General features: G+C 35.4%; 1 protein-coding gene across 1 annotated transcript in view; it reads right to left on the bottom strand.

Annotated features, from left to right (window-relative positions):
* Nucleotides 1–26445, bottom strand: part of map2k5 (mitogen-activated protein kinase kinase 5) — a 78110-nt gene extending 51665 nt beyond the window's left edge. Inside the window, exons 1-13 of the mRNA XM_073837060.1 lie at nt 26034–26445; nt 25796–25844; nt 25537–25604; nt 19468–19537; nt 19024–19064; nt 15183–15250; nt 14337–14388; nt 10485–10549; nt 4557–4596; nt 3145–3213; nt 2279–2360; nt 2105–2166; nt 1717–1765 (exon numbers count right to left, since the gene is read on the bottom strand). Of these exons, the coding sequence (XP_073693161.1) occupies nt 1717–1765; nt 2105–2166; nt 2279–2360; nt 3145–3213; nt 4557–4596; nt 10485–10549; nt 14337–14388; nt 15183–15250; nt 19024–19064; nt 19468–19537; nt 25537–25604; nt 25796–25844; nt 26034–26165 (847 nt within the window). The 5' untranslated portion in view covers nt 26166–26445. The remainder of the gene's footprint in view (nt 1–1716; nt 1766–2104; nt 2167–2278; nt 2361–3144; nt 3214–4556; nt 4597–10484; nt 10550–14336; nt 14389–15182; nt 15251–19023; nt 19065–19467; nt 19538–25536; nt 25605–25795; nt 25845–26033) is intronic.
* Nucleotides 26446–26683: the final 238 nt, after the last annotated feature.

Genomic DNA, 26683 nt, shown 5'->3' with positions numbered 1-26683 from the left:
CATACAGCTCATGAAAACCCAAAATTCCTATCTCAAAAAATTAGCATATCATGAAAAGGTTCTCTAAACGAGCTATTAACCTAATCATCTGAATCAACTAATTAACTCTAAACACCTGCAAAAGATTCCTGAGGCTTTTAAAAACTCCCAGCCTGGTTCATTACTCAAAACCGCAATCATGGGTAAGACTGCCGACCTGACTGCTGTCCAGAAGGCCATCATTGACACCCTCAAGCAAGAGGGTAAGACACAGAAAGAAATTTCTGAACGAATAGGCTGTTCCCAGAGTGCTGTATCAAGGCACCTCAGTGGGAAGTCTGTGGGAAGGAAAAAGTGTGGCAGAAAACGCTGCACAACGAGAAGAGGTGACCGGACCCTGAGGAAGATTGTGGAGAAGGACCGATTCCAGACCTTGGGGGACCTGCGGAAGCAGTGGACTGAGTCTGGAGTAGAAACATCCAGAGCCACCGTGTACAGGCGTGTGCAGGAAATGGGCTACAGGTGCCGCATTCCCCAGGTCAAGCCACTTTTGAACCAGAAACAGCGGCAGAAGCGCCTGACCTGGGCTACAGAGAAGCAGCACTGGACTGTTGCTCAGTGGTCCAAAGTACTTTTTTCGGATGAAAGCAAATTTTGCATGTCATTCGAAAATCAAGGTGCCAGAGTCTGGAGGAAGACTGGGGAGAGGGAAATGCCAAAATGCCTGAAGTCCAGTGTCAAGTACCCACAGTCAGTGATGGTCTGGGGTGCCATGTCAGCTGCTGGTGTTGGTCCACTGTGTTTTATCAAGGGCAGGGTCAATGCAGCTAGCTATCAGGAGATTTTGGAGCACTTCATGCTTCCATCTGCTGAAAAGCTTTATGGAGATGAAGATTTCATTTTTCAGCACGACCTGGCACCTGCTCACAGTGCCAAAACCACTGGTAAATGGTTTACTGACCATGGCATTAGTGTGCTCAATTGGCCTGCCAACTCTCCTGACCTGAACCCCATAGAGAATCTGTGGGATATTGTGAAGAGAAAGTTGAGAGACGCAAGACCCAACACTCTGGATGAGCTTAAGGCCGCTATCGAAGCATCCTGGGCCTCCATAACACCTCAGCAGTGCCACAGGCTGATTGCCTCCGTGCCACGCCGCATTGAAGCAATCATTTCTGCAAAAGCATTCCCGACCAAGTATTGAGTGCATAACTGAACATAATTATTTGAAGGTTGACTTTTTTTGTATTAAAAACACTTTTCTTTTATTGGTCGGATGAAATATGCTAATTTTTTGAGATAGGAATTTGGGGTTTTCATGAGCTGTATGCTAAAATCATCAATATTAAAACAATAAAAGGCTTGAACTACTTCAGTTGTGTGTAATGAATCTAAAATATATGAAAGTCTAATGTTTATCAGTACATTACAGAAAATAATGAACTTTATCACAATATGCTAATTTTTTGAGAAGGACCTGTAGATATTTTAAAATAACAGCATTTATTTGAAATGGAAAAACATTTGTAACATTATACATCATTATTCTCTGCTATCACTTTTGATTATTTTAATGCATCCATGATAATGAAAGTATTAAATTCCTTCAAAAATAAACCTTACTGACCCCAATTTTCTAAACAGTAGTGTACATAATTTACTTCTATATACACATGCCTAAACAGGTCTTACATTGATTTACACATTTTACAAGTTATATAAAAGTGGCTTTCTCACCTCTGTGTAAAATCTTTAGGCTCCAGAGGTACGTTAATCCTTTTACCACCTATAGACACACACAAACAGCCATACTTATTGAAAAACTCAGAAGAGACTCAAAAGGGTATGAGAGTTATGTCTGTAGGGGATAGAGTTGTAAATTATCTAAACAGTGGCATATCTTTGATTATTGTGAGAAAGTGTGAGGGAGAGGGTAATGAGGGTCGAAACCGGGAGCAATGACAATTCAGCACTAATAAAATGTTACAAAACACACACACACACACACACACACACACACACACTGGCCTGAGCTGTAACAGACTCTTGGACATGCTGAAAACTTTAAAATCCAAGCTGATCCACATTTATTTGATAACAGTTTCATGACTAGAAAAGGACTTACCGCAACAGCTATTCTGCCCAAGACATGCTCCGGGATTCTCCAGTAGACATCCAGAGAGCCACCTACATTAAAAACAAATCATTCAAATTAAATGTTACATATTGTGAGTGATGCTTTCTTGTGAAAATGTTGCCTCCTAGACACATGAGAAATGTCAAGACAGATGAGACTTACCATCCATAAACTCAGTACATATCGATATTCTGTTCTCCACAAAGAAAGCACTGTAGAACTTTATGATGTATGGAGAATCACACTGTAAACAACACAATCAGATATATCAAAACAGGTAAAATTTAATATGACCATAACACATTTTGCACTTTATCATAAATGTACACTACCACTGAAAAGTGTTGGCTCTGTAAGATTTTTTTGTTAAATGTTTTTCTTAAGGGAAAAGATGTGTTTAATAGTTTCATTAAGTATTTGACTGGTAGTTATTTATAGTAAGCCATGTAATGCTAATGCCGCAGTATTTTATTCAGAATGTGAAATTGGCAGATTATTCTGTGTGATTGGCTCATTGTTGCAAAGGGTGATTTGTAAAAAACAAAAGTCTATCCTGCAGCTGTTGTCAGAGCAGGTTACAGGAACAGGTGGACTGAACTACATAGGCATTGATCCCTGAATAATTCATGATACTTCTTTTATACTTATCACAGTCATACACCTCACATAGGCCTAAGCTGAAAGCTGAAACCACACACAGCTCTAAACAAATTTGGTTTTTACCTGGGAAGTGGCTCCAAACTTTACCAAGAACAAAACATTGAGAGTATTCAGGTGTTACTTTTCACAGACACTCTCAATGCTAACAAAGTGACACTTGAGTGCCAAAGCGAGGGCAAAATGCTTCAAGTTTAGTTCTTGAGAGGGAGGTAAGAAACCGATAGGACTACAGCATTGTAAGTCACCGTTCACACTGGGTGAGCACATTTTTGAAATTAGGTTACTGTTTTTATCCACTGGAAAAAGGAATTAAATGAATTATGTGTATGTATTATCATATAGATACAAATTTAGTACCAAATTCAGACCTTATAAAGGATCTCAAGCTCTGACATGATCTGCTTCTGCAGTTCCACCGTGATGTCGAGAGGAATAACCTGCAAAACAAGCAACAGCCCAGCATTTAAACAAACTCATGCTGACCTTTCTAAACTATCTGAGCACTTGAAATCACAAAAGAAATCCATTTTCACCCAAACAGAACTCTTGAGCAAAATTATGCATATGCAATGCTAGACACTTCACCCTACCCTTTTCAAACAATTTTACAACTTGCAAACATAAGCAGTCATTCAAGTATATTTTTCTGTTGGTACAACAATACTTCTATTTCAGCTCTCTTTTGAACTTGAGAGTGAATGCTCGGGAAACATGCTCAAAGAGTTTCTCTTCAGCCAGTACTGACGGGAAATTAAACAGCCTACCACAAAAAAAATTTAATTTTTAAACATTCAAACTTCTAAAGAGATATTTCAAGGCTGTATTTTCACTTAATAGCATAAAGTTCTAAACCAAAAACAGTTCTGTTTTTGTTTCAACCTAGGTGTTTGTTCTCTCTCGTCTCTACTTTTGTAATGAAGCAGCGACTAGCTAAAATGCTTCTTTAGTTAAGGTTAGATTATCAGCCTCCCACTGAAATAATTGATTACAGGTAAGGCAGTAAGGCAAGGCCACGCAGTTAAAGCTCAGCAGAGATCACTTACAGCCTTAGCCAAATAGATAGCCCTGCTCGAGCAGACCCAGGTAGAGCGCAGACGGAAAGATGAGCAGACACAGCAGAAGATACGAGCGGAGAGGAGGACAGATAGGAGATAAGACAGAAGAGAAGTGAGAGGATAAAAGTAAACTAAACAGATGTCAATGAGGACGATGGGAAGTGGAAAGAGAAAAAATGTAAAAGAGTGAAAGAAATGGCAGCTAAAACAGAGAAAGAACAGAGAAAGAAAGAGCCGCTCTTAAGTATGAGGGCCACGTATGAGGGTCTCAATCATGTTTAACTGTGGCAATGTGTGTAGGAGTGCTGGATTTGCTCTTTCGTGATCTTAAATTAGAAGAGCATTATTGACATCTCCAGCGGTTATTCATTACATCTTGCCACCTGCAACAAAGCCGCCTGAGTTCACGTCTTCTGCTCTGCAGGATCTTTGTCTATTTATAAAGCAAACCGGCTGTATGATTTTTTTACCCATTTGTTGAATGTGAGCTATAATATCATATTGGGTCTTTATGCATGTTTTCATGTTTTTTTTCTGTGAGCCAAATAGTTTTGACAATATGTAATCTACAAAATATGTATAAAAAAAAAAATAAAAAATCAATAAGTGTACTAAGGAAAACCAGCAAATTCCTTTCATTTAATCATTTAACTTAATGTTTGAGTAGTCGCTTTAAGTTCCAGAGCTTGAGCTTGTAAAGCATAGAACATACGCATTGTTCTTACCTTTACCGCTACAATTCTTTTCCCGAGCAAGTGGTAAGCTCTGTTCAAAAGGGAAAAATGTACAATTAAATGACAATGCAAATTTTCTTAGCAATACCTTACATTAAAAAAAAATGTACAAATAAATAAAAAAAAATATTATCAACAAATCAAAATGCATGTATACTACTCTTCAAAAACGTGGGTGCAGTGAGTTTTTTTTCAGCAAGGATATATTAAATTTCTAAAAAGTGAAAGCAGGACATTTACAATGTTACAAAAGATTTATATTTTAAATACATACTGTTTTCTGTTTGCTTTGAGTATATTCTACTCAACCGGAAAAAAGCATGGTTTTCATAAAAAATAAGCAGCACAAGCGTTTTCAATATTAAAAATGTGAACTATTTCTTGAGATATTTGAAGGATTTCTGAAGGATTATATGGCTGCTGAAAACAAAGCTTTGCCATAACAGGCATAAATTACATTTTAAAATATATTAAAATAAAAAAAACATTTATTTTAAATTGTAATACATTTTTTCACAACACAGCATTTATGAGCATAACAGACTTCATTCAATATCTTACTGACCTTAAACTATGTGACATAATATATACACTGCCGTTTAAAAGTTTGGGATCAGTAAGATTTTTAATGTTTCTCAAGTCTCTTATGCTCATCAAAGCTGCATTTAAATACTGAAAAAGAAATTAATAAATAACAGTTTTAAATAATAGGTTTCTATTTTAATATAATATAAAATATTATTTATTTCTGTGATGCAAAGCTGATTTTTCAGTATCATTACTTCAGTCTTTATTGTCATTCAACTTCTTCACTCTACTTCATTTGCTTTATATTGTTTTGAAACCTGTAATACTTTTTTCAGGATTCTTTGATGAAACAAAAATGTTTAAAAGAACAGCATTTATTTAAAATATAAATATTTTGTAACAATTTACACTACTGTTTAAAACTTTGGGGTCAGTAATTTTTGTACATTCTTTTTTTAAGAAATGATTACTTTTATTCACAAAGAATATGTTAAATTGATACAAAAGTGATAGTACAGACTTATATTGTTCGAAAAGATTGGTGTTCTTTTTAACGTTGTATTCATGAAAAAGATCCTAAATAAAGCATCACAGTTTGCAAAAAAATATGAAGCATCACAACTGTTTCCAACATTGACAATAAACCAATATATTAGAGATATGAAGGACCATGCAACACTAAAGACTGGAGTAAAATTCAGCTTTGCATCACAGGAATAAATCATATTTGAAGTAAATTAAAATAGAAAACCGGTATTTTAAATTGCAATAATATTTTACACTATTACTTTTTTTTCTGTACTTTTGATCAAATAAACGCAGCCTTGATGACCATACTCCAAAAAAAAAGTTGTTTTAACTTAAAAAAGTAAGTTCAGTCAACGTGAAATGTTAAGTTGTACTACATGACAACTTGGATATTTGAGTTGAGTAAACTTAAAATTCTAAGGCAGCACAAACACTTACTTTTTAAGTTGAAACAAAAAAACATGAAGAAACGTACTGATCGCAAACTTTTTAACGGCAATGTATGGGTGATATGTGACACATATGTTGCTTATTTGAAGCTAGATATTTTAGTATTTGTTACATATTTGTATCTGTAATTTTATTTTATGCATTTAAACATTGCTTAGGTGTCCAAACACTTTCTGTGGCCATTGTACACAGGAAAATAAAAAAAATTAAGGCCAGACATTCAATGACTGTCATTTAAGGATGGAAACTATGTCCAGGGTTTTGTTTAAGTCAGAGCAACCCGAGATGTACATCCATATGACTAGGTAAGACACTCGGGTGCTTTTTAAACATTTGTATTTATTTACAGATTATCAGCAGCTTAATTGCTACGAAAAAGAGCTCAGAGGAGGGGTGTCCTCATCCTAAGTGTCAAATGCAGGTGAGGTCAACCCTGAGTCAGTCACCTGCGAAACCTCAGCCATTCTGAGCTGTGGAGCGTTATCAGCTCCGTTCCCGTTTCAGCGTGAGCTCTCCCAGACAGGCTTCCTGTTACAGGTCGAATTAACGGCAAAGCCGCAATTATTTAATTATGATCCTTGCTCATTCCGAGCAGTGGATCTGGTTACTGCTGTAGGTGCTGAAGAGGGCTTGGGTTACAATAACCCACGACACGGTCCATTCCACCAGATAATATACTATAACAACAGACAGCTGCCAAACGAGGGTGGATTCAACAACACTGGCGCACAATACGTGTGTTTGTGTAAACGAGAAAGAAAATGACAAAACAAGAAAAAAAAACTGATTTGCTTATGATTCTCTGTGTGTAGGCTGCAGTAAACAAATTCGTAATGGTTCGTGTTTGAGACACTCTGTGTGATTTATGGGAAATAGATGGCTGATCTGGTTACAGCTCCAGACACCTCGTAACTCCGGCAAGCCTTTAATTAATGTCGCTCTAAGTGAAGCGACGGCTAACTTCCCTCATTTAGGACTGCGACACTCGATCCCATCTCACCTCAGTGTCCTCTGCAGGTACACTTTACACTTCGGAAGATTCTGAGCTATATAAGATACGGAAATGCTTGCTTTGCTTATTGATGACGAATGATTTAATCATGCACTGAAAATTAAAATCTCAAAAGGTTCAATTCAAGAAACACAATATGAATATCTGTTGGATAGTTGGGTATATCTCAGGGCTGACTATCAGAAGGTTGCTAGTTTCATTTTGTGCATATAGCAAGCCATAAGCAGTTATCATCGAGCCCTTAAGCAAAACATTTAACCCCAAGTCTCTCCATAGGGATTGCCTGTGTAATACGTACGCTATAAGTTGCTTCAGATAAAAGCATCTGCTAAATGACTACTTACTAATGCCAACTCAACCAATGATATTGTCTAAATAGTCGCTTCAGGACATTCTGAGCAGTAATGTATCCTACTAAGCCTATTTGGAAAGTTCATCTAAAGTCCTTGAACTCTGACCATGCTGAACAGTCATGCAGCGATGACTTCAGACTGACAGACGCCTGGTCAGGACGAGGTGACGTAGTGACGTGTGGTCCTGACCCCCGTAAATGTGTCCCTATTCTCTGTTTGTTATTTACACTCCAGAGCCCGAGGTAATGAAAGCTCTGTCATGCAGTATTCATGGAGCTCTCGAAGACAGCCATCCCATGCATGCGCGTTTGCAGACGAACACACACGCATGCAACCACACAAACAGGTTTCGATTACAGTGGCCAATGCGGACCAGACAGTTCTCTCCGTCTCTTTCTCTGTGCCATCTAACCTGAGATGACCAGATGATCACCTCACCTGAAAGAAAGCCACAAAGAGATGTGCACGAGAAGAAACAAAGCCTACAGCAACGGTTCTCACCCCGTGGGTCGTGACCCAAAAATGGGTCGCAGGTTAGTTCTAATAGGATCACAAAATGGCAAACAATTGCAAATAATCTACATACACTACCAGTCAATTTTTTTATGTTTTTAAACAAGTCTCTTCTGCTCACCAAGCCTGCAATTATTTGATCTAAAGCACAGCAACAACAGTGACATTTAGAAATATTTTTAATACATTTAAAATAACGGTCTTCTATTTAAATATATTTAAAAATGTCATTCATTATATTTCGAAATTATAAGAATAAAGTCAAGATTTATTAACAAATAATTTCTACTTTATTCTTGTAATTTCAATTTTATTCTCATAATTTCAACATGATTCTCGCAATATTATGACTTTACTTTTGTAAAGTCGACTTTATTCTCATAAATTTGACTTTCTTCTCGTAAATTTGACTTTATTATCATAAATTTGACTTTATTCTTTTAATTTCGACTTTACTCTCGTAATATTTCGACTTTATTCCCGTAATATTTCGACTTTATTCTCATAATATTTCAACTTTACTCTTGTAATCATAGTTTTTTTTAGCACTAAATGTTGTCGTAATTTTAAACCGGTTGAATACATTTTTTTTTTTTTCAGGATTCTTTGATGAATAGAAAGATCTAAAGATCAGCATTTATCTGATAAAAAAAGCTTTTATAACATTATACACTATACCATTCAAAAGCCTGGAGTCAGAATAATTTTAATATTTTAATAAGCAAGGATGCTTTAAATTGATCAAAAGCAATGATGTTACAAAAATGTTATGTTACAAAAGATTTCAATTTCACATAAATGCTGTTCTTCTGAACCTTCTATTCATCAAAGAAACCTGAAAAAAATTCTACTCAGTTGTTTTCAACATAATAATAATAAATGTTAATTGAGCAGCAAATTGGAATATTAAAATGATTTCTGAAGGATCATGTGACTGGAGTAATGATGCTAAAAATTCAGCTTTGAAATCACAGGAATAAATTTCATATATTCAAATAGAAAACAGTTATTTCAAATAGTTAAAATATTATAAAATTGTACCATTTCTGCTGTACTTTGGATCAAACAAATGCAGACTTTGTGAGTAGAAGAGGCTTTTTTTATTTAAAATCTTTCTGTTCAAAACCTTTTGACTGGTAGTGTATCTATATACAGACAAAGCCTTGAACAAAACTATATATGACCAGGACTACTTTATATTATGGGTTCACATGATTCGTGCTGATCCCAATGCTTTTTCAGCATTGAGTTATTGGTTGCCGAGAGGATAAAACCAATTCATGAGGAATTTAGAAAGTGACATTTGTCTACATCAATCATTCTGTATATTCTTGTACCTATGCATACATTTGTTCAGAATTTTAGTGTATGAATTTAAGAATGTTTTTGTTTACTTCATCATTTCTCGCATATGTGAGCAAGAAACATGCTTATAAACACAGCAACACAACATCAAGGGGTGCAGGTTAGGTGAAAGCCTTACAGGAAAAAAACATATTTATTTATTCCTAAGAAAAGCAATTTAAGCAAATACCCTTGGCGCCATCCTGTATGCAGTCTCACGGTCACAAAGGTGTGCGTTTTGCATAAAGGAAAGTGCGTGTATGTGAGCGAGCACAGTAGAGGTGATTGAGGACAGCTGTGGAGATGGATGGGAGTCTGGCCTAAATTTCCCTACGAGCAACATCAGAGATTACATTACATTACATTTCACCTGCCGCTACCTGTACTGCACTGCAGCTGTCAGTCTGAGCAGGAAACACAATAACAGTGAATGTTACCCTACTTTAAAGATCATGAATATGTAGTGAACAAAATATGCACAAAAAATAAAAACAAACATTCCTGGTTTTGGCTTTTAGTGCTTGTTCCATACAGACAGAACAGCTGTATTTCTGGTAAAACAGTTTAAAGAGGAAAAACACAGGGAAAAAGGTTTGAATTAAGAGATGAATGCAAAATTCAGCAGTTTCTTTTGTTTGAGGGCGAAAATAATTCTAGGCAAACACATTTAGTGCTGAGCTCGCCAGACTGCATTCTTGTCTGGGTTGCAGTATTGGCTTTTTTAAAATGGTTGAACAATTTCCAACAACCTAGAGGTGCTCCTCCAGTAAGAGAAGCATATGATGAGGGTCTTTATTATCCACAAAAGCACACAGAGCCTTGTCAACAGTCACTTGGTTCAAGAAATTAATGAAATGATTTGTGCGTGCAAGACGCTGACCTTGCCCTGGCATGCAACTGTATAGGCTGTGGTATATAGCTTTGGCACAGAAAGGAGCTACAGAAGGACCAAAAAGAGTCACTTCAACTTCACTATCAGCGCAGTCCTTAACTCGCATGTCTCGAGACATTTAATAAATCATAATATTGAGGGGTGGTTGAAGGATGTCTGAAACCATGAGCACATGTGAGACCACTGTAAAATTAATCAGAACATGAGATTGAACTTAAGGGTAAAGAAGGCCTTTGAAGAGGTTGACCACAATCGGTCTAATTAAATCTCAAGGTAAAAACCACGAGAGCAACACTCACTTGTAAACTGTTCCGCCATTTCCATGGCCAAGCTGCTCCTGGTACTGGAGGTCATGTTCATTAATCTAAACAAACAAAGGAAAAACAGAGAAAGACTCTGCAGTTATCCAAAGAGAACAGAATCTAAATAATCTAAAGAGGTGGGGCGGGGGTGAATTGTATATTTCTGTACATTTCTTTGATGAGGTATGTGTATGCATGCATTCACAGACTTGTCTCTACGAAATTGCCACTACAGCAGTTTTCTATTTTTTCCTTATGCTTGATAAATGTGTAAAATGGTAAAATAAACTGAAGTGAGCTGATGAATTGAGACACGACAACAGAGGAAGACAGAAAAAAGAAAGCGAGGAAGAAAACAAAAGAAACACCATAATTGTAACAGCAACACCAAATGGGAAAAAACTACTGAGGTCCTACAAAAGCTACAATTCCTGTGTAAGGTCAATTGTGGACAAAAACAAGGATTAATACAATTTACAATTTATAAATGTCTGTTTTATAAAAGGACAACAGCAGCAAGGACAGTAATGGCAATTTTAAAAACAATTTGTTGCCCTGTGCTGTCTTGTTTGACTTTGTATTTTATTACTGTTTTGACAGCTTTTATCAGACCATTCTGACACCAAGAGGCCAGGGGGACCAGTACGTTTTGACATTCAGTCAGTTTTATGCACATCGAATGCCCTCCAACTTTATTTTAACCTCTTGATTTGAATAGAAAGGCAAAATACATGCTGTAGGATATTAAAGGTCAGTCTACCCAAAAATGAAAATCCTGTCATTAATTACTCACCCATGTCATTCCAAAACCATAAGACCTTTGTTCACTATAGTTCATTATACACAAATGAAGCATAGACAGCAACATAACTACCATGTTTAGGGCCCATAAAGGTAGTAAGGACATTGATAAAATAGTCCATGTGACATCAGTAGTTCAACCTTAATTTTATCAGGTTTCAAAAATACTTTTTGTGCACAAAGAAAACAAAAATAACGATGCAGGAGCTGGCATTTTGATGTAGAACATCCACCTCTCTTCGTTTTTTTCGTATATTCTGGTTCAAATAAGTAAGGCTTGGCAGAAGATTGCAAGTCATCCTCTGTCGAAATCTTCAGACATGTTTATAAAGACCACATGCGTGTGCCATAGTGCTCTCATGAACGTGTGGCGGAGACTGGAGCGGAGGAGAAATTGTTGAATAAAGTCGTTATTTTATTTTTTTTGCACACTAAATTTTCACATTGCTTCATAGCATTATGGTTGAACCACTGATGTCACATGGACTACTTAATGTCCCTTTAACTTACGACCTTTCTGGGCTATAAAATGTGTCAGTCGTGTTGCTGTCTACGCAGGGTCAGAAAGCTCTCGGGTTTCATCAAAAATACCTTAATTTGTGTTGGGAAGATGAATTAAGGTCTTACGGGTTTGGAACGACATGAGGGTGAGTAATTAATGAAAGAATTTACATTTTTAGGTGAATCTCTTTAACCCTCAGACCTTCAAGTAAGACTAAATGTCAGTGGCCAGTTGCAACAAACCCTTGAAAATGGTTTAACCACTAAAGATTGTCACTTAAGTGGTCTGTAACCATAAATATATATATCTGTAGATGCATCATTAGTGACTGTTTCTATGGGATGTTATACGTAAGCCATCTGCTATATTGTAATGTTCAACTTGACGTCATTTACCATAGTAATGAACTGAATATTTGAAGATGCCACAGACCTGCACAGCCGTTGGTCTGCAAACCTATAGTATGGTGAATGACGTGAAGTTGACCATTCCAAGATAGCGGACGCATCCATGTGCTTGGAGCGGTCGAATGGGGCTATATGTATCTATGTCTGCAAAAACCAGAAGCAGATTCCATGGGGACAGAGTATCTCTGAGGCTGACGAAGCAGAAAAACGTTGTGAAGATCACTCTAGTAATCTTCTGCCCTGACCGGTAAATGCAGCTGCTAATTCCAGCCATAGAGAACTATTTTCAGATACAGCTTTGAACGGATACATCCAGGTAACAAATTAACTCCAACTTGAACAGAGTTCAGAACAACTGTTTTCAGTCAGACCTTTTTTAATAATATTTAACATTTTATATATAAATATTTATATAAATGCATTATAACAATTTTGTAATAATAATAAAAATTGAAAATAATAATAATAATAATAATAATAATAATAATAATAACAATAATAATAATGCTATCATCGTTACAGCAGCATTTTTCATTAATGTATTATTATTTAGGGCTGGGTAAAAAAAAATATTGATTTCTCCATTTTTTCCCCCTCTCGATTTCTCAAATTTTAATTGCTTCTTATTTTTACAAAACAATTTTGATTCCGTAATCCCAAGAATCGATTAGTCTAGTCTGTTTACAGTAAATGAATGTTACTTTGTAGTGTGCCTCCCATCCAATAGATCGAAATAAGCATTGTGCTTTGTTACTTTTAATTTGAAACAAAGTCTCAGATTTCAAATTATATCTATTTTATTACAAAATTCAAACAATAAATACAGTTTTGCCACTGTTTAATGTGAAGTGACAGATCACCGTAGCGCGTCAGTTCAAGAGAAGCACGTGAACTTAATCTGATCATCTCTTCTGCTTTAATACCAGTTTCAGCATGAAATAAACATGAATGAACATTGGAAGGTATTTTAAAAGAAAGTACAACTGAAATCTCATATATTCGCTATATCAGGGTTTCAAATGCACAAAGAAATCAATATAACAGCATGTAAACAATGCCACATAACGTCACATTTACCTCAAAAAACATATTTGATGACCATAAACTCTGTTCATTAATGCTTAATATATGTTTGAATAAAGCTGCCAAGTTTTTATGATAGCCACTATTTCAATGTTTATATATTTTTTAAACTAACTGGAGTAGAAATATAGTTATTTAATTGTAACTTCATTATTATAAAAACTTAAGTGTAATTTAAGCATTTGTATACAAATCAGTTAATTTTAACCTTCTATATTCTAAAAATTCAGTACCAACTGACTCTCATGTATACTTTACAGCATTAGTCGAAAGATTTTTTCCCCCTGAGTAAATTTGGTATGTACTGTACCTGATATATATCCAAAATAATCAATATTGAATCAAATCAAATTACACGCTTGTGATTCAGAATCGAATCAATTTGTGAAATTTGTGTGAAAACCCAGCCCTATTACTATTAATTTTATATATCAAAAACTGTAAGCCTTAACAAGTGCGTTTTAACTTCTGCATGTAATTGTAAGAGAAGTGATTCCCCTTGAGAACTGGAATGCTCTGCTGATAGACCACACCCTGACTACAGGGGCCCCATGCAGGACATTGATTAGGTTAAAGTGTGTGTGTTTGAATTCACAAGGAAGGATGCTAGTGCTCCATTAACTGCGCATGTTACAGGTGTCACAGGGGATGTGACTGTCTTAATTGTCTATCTGACACACTTTAGTTGACAGACTGGCCTGCTGGGGGCCTGTGGAGGGAGGAGAAAAGGTGACAGGGAAATGGGGAGGGGTGGGCAGAAGGACACACAGATACAGCTCTGATCGCTCAAGATAAAGATCTCAAGCATACCACAGAGAAAGGGTCAGTAAACAGCCCGTTAGGAGCAATCAATAGATGCTTTCGCACATTCACACACAGGCCACGGTGACAAATTAAATGGGATAAGTGATATCAAGCATCACCGGTTGAGTGGTAACAGCATCACTAACAAGATAACCAGATTCGATTGAATTGGGAATACTGCGCAGTATGGGTGTGTATCAAAATGTATGTAGAAGTAAAAGTGTGTGTGTTGTGAAGGAAGGGCTACTATACCTGTCCATTCGTCAAAATCTTCTTTAGCTCAGCTGAAGATTTCTTTAAACTGCTGAAGTGAAAAGACACAGTATGACATTTTGTAAAGATGACTCGATAATGCTTTGCAAAAATCTGACATGATGAGTAAATTGTTTAGACAGAGCAGTTAGTTCATGTTAGAAATGTAAGATGAGACTCATTTGTCTCGTAATATGATCTGCAGCACTTCACATCCCTACAGAAAAACACACACTGGCCTTCAGAACGCAGGTCTTTGTTCTGTGCCAGGGGGTTTCATTCTCTAAGACAGAATCCAATTAATATTGAAAAAATGTTTCTGCTGTATGTTTAGGGTATGAAGACTGCAAACTCCTGTTAGCGTTTGTCTTTCTCTTGTAAAGAGAATGACATTATTGAGACCCTTATAACGAAATGAATCAATTTCCCCTTTAACTCAGCTTCAGTTATGTTTTCAAAGCCAAAGTGCAAATGTTCACAACAAGGCCCTATTGAAAAGCTGATTTTTTTTACATGATCCATCAGAAATCATTCTAATATGCTGCTTTGATCGTCAAGAAACATTTATTTTTTACTATAAATGTTAAAATGCATTATTACTAAGCAGTGGAATCTGATATTAGTAGCATAGTTCATAACTGTAAGCTGGTGACCGTTTAATAGCTTCAAACACAGCTGATCCAAACAGAATTGTCAGTCAACTATTGATTTCATAAAGGTATTACTACTGAATCATTAATGTAGTTGCTTTACTGTAAACACTGTAAATGTATCTGTATTTATAAACAAATCCGGGTAGTAAGATTTTTCTCTCAATGAGGGCAGGGATGATCTGGGATCACTCACCTATCATTGGACCGGGAATCAGCTGCAGAGGAGCCCCTGCCACTCGAGGATTCGGGCCGTGTGTTCACCTGCGGGCAAACAAAGACAATCAGAGCCCTGTGCTAATTAACCTGTGATTCAACAGCAAACTGCCTGGTTTGGCCGCAAGGTTAATTGGCTTTCGTGGGGGAGACGGAGAGAAATAAAGAGAGAGGCTTGAGGAAAGGGGTCACTTCATCTATCAGGCAAAATTAAATATAACTCTGGGAACATCTCTGGGTTAAAAAAAAAAATGAATCAACATCATGTCCTTTATTTGTCATTAAAGAGGATTCATGAAGCTGCTTATTGTCAGAGGCACGCTAACAGATCACAGTGGGAGAATGAAGGAAAAAGCTCAAAGAGAGTCTCTATATAAATAAGTAGATTAATTGAGGTCTGTAGGTCGTATAGTGTAGTGCAGCAAAGCAGTGATTCTCTTCTTAATTAGTGTCTATGAAGACCTCATTTAGATAGGTTTATCAGGGTTTTTTATCCTCTTCAAGCCAATTAATCCAGAATTAACAAAAACAAGTACAAAACAAGAATAAGATGGTCTGTATCTTACTATTTAGAACAGCAGAAACTACACCACCCTAAGCTTGGGGTTAAGTAAGATTTTTGTTAAATAAATTAACAAATTAATATTCAGCAAGGATGCATTAATTAATCAAAAGACATTTCCAAGGTTGCAAAACGTTTCAAATGAATGCTGTTCTTTTGTTTTAACCAAAGAGCTTTCTATTAATCAAAGTATTATGCAAAATTATGCAGCATATATGTTTTCAATATTACAATAATTTCTAAAGGATCATGACTGCTGAAAATTCATCTTTTCCATCACAGGAGTAAATTTTAAACCGTATAAAATACAAAACAGTCGTTTTAAATTGCAATAATAGTTCATAATGTTGCTGCTTTTACTGTATATTATTAATCAAAATGCCATGTTGAGCATAAGAGACTTCTTTCAAAAACATGGGGAAAAAACATCACCGACCACAAACTTAAATTACAATAATAGTTCATAATATTGCTGCTTTACTGTATTTAAAAAAAAAAAAAATGCTATGTTACGCATAAGAGACTTCTTTAAAAACATGGGAAGAAATTGCACTGACCCCACAATAGTAGTTCATAATATTGCTGCTTTTACTGTATTTTTAATCAAAAATACCATGTTGAATAAAAGAGACTTCTTAAAAAAAAACATTGCACCAACCCAAACACTTAAATTACAATAATAGTTCATAATATGTTAAGCATAGGACACTTCTTTTAAAAACATGGGGAAATAAAAAATATACATATATACGAACCAACCCCAAACTTAAATTACAATATCAGTTCATAATATTATTGTTTTACTGTAAAAAAAAAAAAAAAAACGGAAAGAATATACCGTAAAAAAATACTGTAAAAAAACGGAAAGGAAAAAAAAAAATGCACCGACCCCAAACTTAAATTATAAAAAATAGTTCATAATATTGCTGCTTTTACTGTATTTTTAATTAAAAATGCCATGTTGAGCATAAGAGACTTATTTTAAAAACATGAGGAGAAAAAACTAATTGCACTGACCCCACAATAGTAGTTCATAATATTGCTGCTTTTACTGTATTTTTAATCAAAAATACCATGTTGAATACAAGAGACTTCTTTAAAAAAACATAGGGAAAAAAATTGCACCAACCCAAAAACTTAAATTACAATAATAGTTCATAATATTGCTGCTTTTACTGTATTTTTAATGAAAAATGCCATGTTGGGCATAAGAGACTTCTTTCAAAAAACAATGGTGAAATTAAAAAAAAAAAAAAATGCCCTGACCCCAAACTTAAATTACAATAACAGTTCATAATATTACTGTTTTACTGTATTTTAAATAAAGACTTGTTTTAAAAACACAGGGAAAAAAATTCACAGACCCCAAACTTAAATTATAATAATGGTTCATAATATTGCAGCCTTTACTGTATGTTTAATCAAAAATGCCATGTTGAGCATAAGAGACTTGTTTTTAAAAACACGGGAAGAAAAAAAATTACTCAGACCCCACAATAGTAGTTCATAATATTGCTGCTTTTACTGTATTTTTAATCAAAAATACCATACATAGGGAAAAAAATTGCACCAACCCAAAAACTTAAATTACAATAATAGTTCATAATATTGCTGCTTTACTGTATTTAAAAAAAAAAAAATGCTATGTTACGCATAAGAGACTTCTTTAAAAACATGGGAAGAAATTGCACTGACCCCACAATAGTAGTTCATAATATTGCTGCTTTTACTGTATTTTTAATCAAAAATACCATGTTGAATAAAAGAGACTTCTTAAAAAAAAAACATTGCACCAACCCAAACACTTAAATTACAATAATAGTTCATAATATGTTAAGCATAGGACACTTCTTTTAAAAACATGGGGAAATAAAAAATATACATATATACGAACCAACCCCAAACTTTAATTACAATATCAGTTCATAATATTATTGTTTTAAAAAGGAAAAGGAAAGGAAAGAATACTGTAAAAAAATACTGTAAAAAAACGGAAAGAAAAAAAAAATGCACCAACCCCAAACTTAAATTATAAAAAATAGTTCATAATATTGCTGCTTTTACTGTATTTTTAATTAAAAATGCCATGTTGAGCATAAGAGACTTATTTTAAAAACATGAGGAGAAAAAACTAATTGCACTGACCCCACAATAGTAGTTCATAATATTGCTGCTTTTACTGTATTTTTAATCAAAAATACCATGTTGAATACAAGAGACTTCTTTAAAAAAACATAGGGAAAAAAATTGCACCAACCCAAAAACTTAAATTACAATAATAGTTCATAATATTGCTGCTTTTACTGTATTTTTAATGAAAAACGCCATGTTGGGCATAAGAGACTTCTTTCAAAAAACAATGGTGAAATTAAAAAAAAAAAAAAAAAATGCCCTGACCCCAAACTTAAATTACAATAACAGTTCATAATATTACTGTTTTACTGTATTTTAAATAAAGACTTGTTTTAAAACACAGGAAAAAAAATTCACAGACCCCAAACTTAAATTATAATAATAGTTCATAATATTGCAGCCTTTACTGTATGTTTAATCAAAAATGCCATGTTAAGCATAAGAGACTTCTTTCAAAAAACATGGGGGAAAAATTTCACTGACCCCAAACTTAAATTACAATAATAGTTCATAATATTACTGTTTTACTGTATTTTAAATAAAAAAAGCCATGTTGAGCATAAGAGACTTCTTTCAAAAAACATGGGGGAAAAATTTCACTGACCCCAAACTTAAATTACAATAATAGTTCATAATATTACTGTTTTACTGTATTTTAAATAAAAAAAGCCATGTTGAGCAAAAGAGACTTGTTTTTAAAAACACGGGAAGAAAAAAAATTGCTCCGACCCCAAACTTAAATTACAATAACAGTTCATAATATTGCTGCTTTAACTGTATTTTTAATAAAAAATGCCTTGCTGAGCACAAGAGACTTCTTTCAAAAACATGGGAGAAAAAAAACACACACCCCGACTCCAAACTTTTGAATCCTCAAGCAAGCTTAAATATGTCTATAATATGTTTTTTAACATAGCAGAATTTTGTATAACGTTATCTAATTGAGTGACACAGAAATCAGAACACATCATTCTTATTTTAGCAGATGAAATGAAAAGCACTGAGGGGGTAGAAAATGAGGGACATATAGACAGTGAGTCTTGACTTCAATTGACATTTCAATAAGTGGTACACAGCATAACCAATCCATGCCCAACTCTGCTGAAACAATCATTAAGACACATACCTTCAGGCCGTGTATGTTGCGGATCCCTGGGGTCTTACCGGCTGAAAAGAAAATTGACTAGATTGTAGATCACGGAAGAACAGAGAAAAAGAACATGAGCAGAATATATTAAATGTTTTAAATGACAGAATCTATCTGCATCATTGCAAAACAGACATACTGAGATGCAGCTTAGAGAGCTTTTAACTATCATAAAGATTATTGCATGTGATCACATATGTATTCAGAAGGAAATTGCTTTAGTACACCAAACTATATTTATTTCTCTCACAGAAGGGGGATTTTGCTATCAGAAAATGCTCATGCACAAACACATGTGAGCAGGTCATTGCTGAGCATGGGATTTTAAACTGTGATCTAGGCTCTAGGTGGGCCTCGGGCACATTTACTGTTGCAGTGTTGAACTGTAATTTGGACCAGCACACTAACACACACTATACACACCTCGCGGAAATATCTGTAAAGGCTCAGGTAACAGTCCATTGATGCGTTGCTCCATCACTGTGTTGCAATACTGCAGAGAATAAAGTGGGAGGGAAAAAAACTCTTGAAAACAGCCCGCTTCATTTTTTCAGTATATTACACACAGAATCAATATTATGCTCGATGAAGGTCTTTCAGAAAAAAGTCCCATAGAGTACATTGAAGCAATCTGATGTCAAAAAAAAAAAACATTCTCATTCTCTCAGAGTCACTTGCATGTTGGGAGGAAAAGAAACGATGCTAAATGAATCAGGCACCCTGCTCAGGTAATCTTTTTGAAACACCAGTCACCCTCTGTATCAATTCATCCATTGTAATGGCTGCCAGGCGCAGACCAATCACTGAGTTTTCTCATTTCAGCCTGACGTAAAAGCAATCTGCCAGTAACGGCTGCCTATTAATTAATTACACTGCATAATAGGCTGAAATGGAGTCTGGCATTTATAGTCCTTATATTATATGATATTATTAATGTCATAGCAAGCTATTTGTGTAATTATTTTTTTTATCTTTAATTAATCCTATAATACTTTATTTAATTATGCCAGTAATAAAGAAATCGTAAAAACTTAGTGTAATGACACTGTACATTTACTTACATGAGACATGATGTTATGTGATTATTTATATTATATATGCATATAAACTACCAGTCAAAAGTTTTTGAACAGTAAGATTTTTAATGTTTCTCAAAGAAGTCTCTTCTGCATTTATTTGATCCAAAGTACAGCAAAAACAGTAACATTTTGAAATAATTTTACTATTTAAAATAACTGTTTTCTACATGAATATATTTTAAGATTTTTTTGTAATTTATTCCTGTGATTTCAAAGCTGAATTTTTAACATCATTACTCCAGTCACATGATCCTTTAGAAATCATTATTATTATTATTATTATTATTATTATTATTATTATTATTATCATTATTATTATTATTATTATTATTATTTTAAGTAGAATTTTATTTGAAATAGAAACAGCCATAGAACAGCATTAATCTGAAACAGAAATCTTTAGTAACATTATAAATGCCATTATCATCACTTTTGATCAATTTAAAGCATCCTTGCTAAATAAAAGTATTTTTTTTCTATCATTTATTATTTACTCAACTGTTTTAAATACTGATAATAATAAAAATAATAACAATAATAATAAATGTTTCTTGAATGTTTCATGTGACACTGAAGACTGGAGTAATGATGCTGAAAATTAAGCTTTGATCATTAGAATAAAATTACATTTTAAAATTTAAAAAAGTTATTTTAAATATTAAAAAATATTTCAAAATGTTACTATTTTTGCTTTACTGGCTTAGTGAGCAGAAGAGACTTCTTTAAAAAACAAAAAAACTTACTGTTCAAAAACTTTTGACTGGTAGTGTACATACAAATTTTCACATATTTTATTTATTATTTTATATATTATTGTATAAATAATTCATAATAATAATAATTCAATTTCTTCAGTTGATCTTACAGTTGATATGTCATCTACCACTTTTTCTGATTGTATTTCAAAAGAACTCTGCTCCGTTTCGAACACGCGTACAGATTTTTGTCTCCTGCCAAAAGAACATTCAATTGATGTTTCGGTTAACAGAACCATCTGGTCGTTCGTCCTCCTCTCTCAGTCCAGCACGAGACCTTTGTGTCCAAACACAGAGCCCCCATCACACACAATAAAGCCATTAAAAACCACAGATCCAGATGGACAAGAGAGGAGGGGAGAGTGTCAGTGTTTGAAAGAAAGACAGAGACAGAAAGAAACAGAGACAAAGGCAGAACAAGACAAAGGTCAAAAGCAAGCCTAACCGATGGGGCCGGCGGTACAGTGCCGTCCCTCCGCCGCGTGCGAATGCGTGATGAATACGGCGGGGCGCGCGCGAGGACATGCAGAGGAAGCAGTGTTAGAGCAGCTGTTATTAAATACCCTATTTATCACTGTCACCTCTCTGCACTGCCTGCAGGCGCTGAAACCATGTAGCTCCACCAAAACACACACCTTTAATTTTCCACTCGGTTGCTTTATCGATTAGGCCCGCAATTACCTAACTAATCTGTAACAGTGTATTAAAAGAAACCTCCCTTTGTTGGACAATAACTAAAGGCAGTTTGATCACAGGAAGGCAGCTTGAGAGCTGGAGGGAACAGAGGAGTCGGACCTCCGCTCTGTTGGACCCCGATCATTAACACACCCTGAGTAAAGCGCTCCGTAATTAGCCGGCCCAGCCTGGGAGATCAGTGCCTGTGAGTGTGTGAGTGTGTGTGTATGTGTGTGTTAGCGAGGCTACGTCTGACATGGGTCAGTCTTTAACTTTGAACTAACATCCTGGAAAGGCTGACGGTAAGAAGCAGCACACCAGGGACCCAGAACATCTCAGAGACCTCAGACTGATGATTGCTGCTGGATTAAAAAAAACATGCAGTGAAGACAGTTTGAAGGTCGGATTTCACCAGAGAGCTCGGCGAATTAGCTTACGCACCTGTAAAGCAAGAAGTCATCTCTTAATTCCTATTAAGTCTACATAACAGTAGAGCCCTTCACATGGAATTAATTGAAGCAAATTTATAAAGGTCCCCACAGAGACCCCAAGAGCCACCCAGGCAAAGGGCACATGCTTGAAATATGACCACAATGATCGGTTAAATGTAGGCGCAAGCTTCTGCACATGTTACGCGCATATTAAATTCCCCCCTTCTCAGCAGCTTGCGCTCGCCCCAGAGGAGCAAACGGCATCATGGGAGGAAAAACTCATTTTCAGAAAAAGTGGACTCGGTTGTGCTGTTAACCAAAATGCGACGGGGAGGCAATCTGCAACGCGCGGTAATATTCACTGTCAGAGTAATATGGCCTCAAAGAATTCTTTGGTGATGTGCGAAAATCTCTCTGTACATAAGCATTAATGCAGATTGTTGCGATAACAAATGAGAACACTCGTACGCATTCCCACAAATATCTCCAATGTCAGAATGTGCGTTTCAGAACCAGCCACACGGCAACCGCAGAATTAATCAAGGCAGGAAAAAAAAGTTGAATTACACTCAGGCAGTGCAGGACACCCGCGAGACATCATTGTCAGTGTGTCACCTTCTGGCCTAATCTGGCTAATGACTGCGATGGCCTTGAGAGGTACAACTTTGATAAAGCGTCTAAAAATAAATAAATATCAAATCTAAGTGATTTCTTTTCCTGCAGAAGCGGTGGTTTCGAAGCCCATGGCTACTCGAGAGTCATTGAGAGCTGATGGGGGGTAAAAGACAACACCAGCTGAAAGTGGATTTTGAAAAATTCCTCTACCCAGGAGGCCTGTGCTTCTAATGAGGCGAAACTTTAAGTATTGAATAATAAATAATAAAAGTTGATAGTTCATTTAACTTCCACTGTACTTCGCAGGGGGAAAAACTATTACGAGTCATTACGCTTGGTGTCCACAATGTGAGCAGTAAGTATTGAAAGTACTTTTAGGGCGGTCTCAAAAGAAGCAACAAACAGAAATCTCAGAGAGATAAAGAAGAGTTGGCAACAACATTTCTGGACTTGAGAAGACAGACTGTTTAAAGGAAAAGTTCACTTCCAGAACAAACATTTACAGATAATTTTCACCTCCTACTTCAGTCATAAAGACATTATGTTTTTTGAGGAAAACATTTTAGGATTTCTCTCTATATAGTGGACTTCTATGGTGCCCACGAGTTTGAACTTCCAAAATGCAGTTTAGATGCAGCTTAAAAAGGGCTCAAAACAATCCCAATCGAGGGAGAAGGCTCTCATCTAGCGAAACGACAATTTATATACTTTTTAACCTTAAATCCTCATCTAGTCTAGCTCTGTGATATGAATGGGTTCTCCGGTTCAATTCAGTTAGGGTAGGTTGAAAAACTCATTTAATTTTCTCCTCCAACTTCAAAATCATCCTACATCGCTCCAGAAGTACCGAACCAGTGTTTACAAAGTGAACACGCAAAAAAGGTCAAACGTCCTTTACAAAAAAAGGTAAAACTGCAATGTAGGATGATGCGATGTAGCATTTGAGGTTAAAAAGTAAATAAATTGTCTTTTTTTTTTTTTAGAAAATAACCATTTTGTTAGATAAGACCTGTCTTCTTTGCTGGGATCATTTAGAGTCCTTTAAAGATGCACTTAAACTGTGTTCTTGAAGTTTAAACTCAGGGACACCACTGAAGTCCACTATATTGAGGACATTTCCCTTAATTTCTTTACGACTGAAAAAAGCAAGACATGAACATCTTGGATGATAAGGGGGTGAGTAAATTATCTGTAAATTTTTTATCTGAAAGTGAACTAATCCTTTAAAGTTGAATTTAAACTGCATTTTGGAAGTTCAAACTCAGGGGCACCATATAAGTCCACAATACTGAGAACAATCCTGAAATGTTTTCCTCAAGAAACAATTTCTTTACGACTGAGGAAAGAAAGACATGAACATCTTGGATGATAAGGGGGAGTAAATTATCTGTAAATTTTTGTTCTGGAAGTGAACTTCCCCTTTAAATAGGGAATCAGGCAAAAGTTTACAATAGCATGAGTTTTCAATTTGTGTCTGGTCACAGGGGGAGGCCACCACCTGAGTCAACACAAAAAAAATAATGAATAATAAAAAATACACTGGATTTTAATATTACAGTTTTCCCTTTGCTAATCTTGCTTGGTTAACACCTGTATAATTTAAAACAGGGAGTGCGAGCCAGAGATGCACGTTGCCATGGAAACATCAAGAGGTGCAGCCAGAAAAAGGAAAATAGATGAAGAAATTGCAGAGAAAAAAGAAAATATGTAGCTACTTGTCATCCTTGCCAATCAGCAAAGTAATGAGAACACTTTCCCCAAGGGTGAATAGATCTGGAATAATAGATTTGTAATAGCTTTTCCCTTCCAACAAAAACACTTTCAGCATTCAGAAGTCTAATACAACAGACTGTAATAGAGTGCAACAGTGACCACCCACTTTTCAGCAGCCTTGGTTCCGGAAGTATTTTTCTTTGTTCATTTTCTTCATAAGCATTTCATTACAGCACTTTTATTGAAGAGTCTCGTAAACCAACCAGTATATCGGTATTAGCGATTACCGTTGTGTTTTTAAAAGTGAAATACTGTTATTGTGTTAATACTATACATACACTACCAGTCAAAAGTTTTTGAACAGTAAGATTTTTAATGTTTTTAAAGACGTCTCTTCTGCTCACCAAGCCTGTATTTTATTTGATCCAAAGTACAGCAAAAACAGTAAAATCTTGAAATATTTTTACTATTTAAAATAACCGTTTTCTATTTGAATGCATTTTAAAATATAATTTATTTCTGTAATTTCAAAGCTGAATTTTTAGCATTATTACTCCAGTCGCATGATCTGTCAGAAATCATTCTAATATTCTAATTTCTTGCTCAAAAAAATACTTATTATTATTATGCCAAAACACAGCTGAGTAGAATTGTTTCAGGTTTCTTTGATCAGTAGAAAGTTCAGAATAACTGAAAAAACTTTTGTAACATCAATTTAAAGCATCCTTCCTAAATAAAATAATAAAAAGTGTTTCAGTGTAAATAACCATATTAGAATGATTCTGATGGATCATGTGACACTGAAGACCAATGATGCTGAAAACTGAGCTTTGATCACGGGAATACATTACACTATACTTTAAACTATATACAAATAGAAAACAGTTATTTTAAATAGTACAAATATTTCACATTTTTACTGTTTTTGCTGTAATTTGAATCGCATAAATGCAGGCTCAGTGAGCAGAAGAGACTTCTTTTAAAAAACATAAAAAAAACTGTTCAAAAACCTTTGACTGGTAGTGTATAAGTACTTTAAAAGTGCAGCAAGACAGACTTATCATTTGCAAAGTTTTGTTTCCATGGTACAAGTGACTTCTCTGATTCATGGAGTTGTCTACATTTCTTTTCTCAGTTCTATAATTTAAGAAATAATGCAGAATTCGCACTGTTTAACAGCTATTTCAAAGGACTCAGCTGTGTTTATACATCAGGCATACTCACATATGACAGCATGGCTTTGAGCTCCTCATCACTGCGAACTGTGATTCGATCACCAACTTCATCCTCATCTGAATTAGAGAACACATCTGAATAATCTAAGATTCATCGACTACTCACATGTCTATCTAAACATTTGTATCACTCATTCTGCAAATTTGTATATTTGCTTTTTTGCATGACTTTAACCCCTTATGACCAACGTCTCTTTACTATTGCAAAAAAATTGTAAAATATTTGTAAATACAACATCAATGCTCACATTCAAAAGCTGTGACTGTGGTGTCAGGCATGACATCCCTGATCGCGGCCTGCCAAACAAGAGAATCACTGAGCAATCACACATTTGACTGACAGCTGTCAATCAGCACCACTAACAAAAACAACAACAACGACGACTCATTAGGGAATGACACACTCTATAAACGGGTTCTCCCTCTAAAATGTACTGAGATATCAAATACAAGCACACTGTGACTAAAGTTAAAACAGCAACTCACCAGCAAATCATTGAAGTTGAGATGTGATGGACAGTCCACTGATGAGTCCATGTCTCCCACCGGTGTCTTTATCCGAATGACAATTCCCTCAGATTCCATGCTGCACAGGTTATTCAAAACAAGTAAAAGCATAACAAAAGCACACCGAGAAACATAATCTTGGCTTTCAGTGCAGATTCCCAAACACACAGCAGCTGTAAAGCAGGCTAGACGGCTAGCTGCTTAGCTCCCTAACACTGAAGAAAACATGAGAGTGTTTCCCACACAACTGACGCAGCGACTACTCGTCTAATAAACGAACGACATGTCATTCCAAATGTACTGACTACTGTTAATACGTTTTTAAACTATGGTTTGTTTACAAAGTATTTCAGTAGTTAACAAACTGTCAACAATGAAAGTAAAGCAGAGGAAGTTTAGCGGAAGTGTTCTGACATTTACCCGGAAGCTGACCGTCCATTCGAGGCATTTAAAAGCCTCACAGAGTGGCTGACTGCTACACATTACTCGCGACGCTTCTTTATGAATAATTGTTGCTTGAATATGATTGTATTTGTCAAAATGTTGTCATTAAATACAATTATTTATTAAATTATTAATAAACGTGTTCAGTCATAACGTCTTTTAAAGGCCAACTTGTTTGTTGTTGC

The sequence above is a fragment of the Garra rufa genome, chromosome 3 (assembly GCF_049309525.1).
Source record: "Garra rufa chromosome 3, GarRuf1.0, whole genome shotgun sequence".
In the NCBI taxonomy this organism is placed as follows: domain Eukaryota; kingdom Metazoa; phylum Chordata; class Actinopteri; order Cypriniformes; family Cyprinidae; genus Garra; species Garra rufa.
This window is presented reverse-complemented; position numbering and strand designations above follow the sequence as displayed.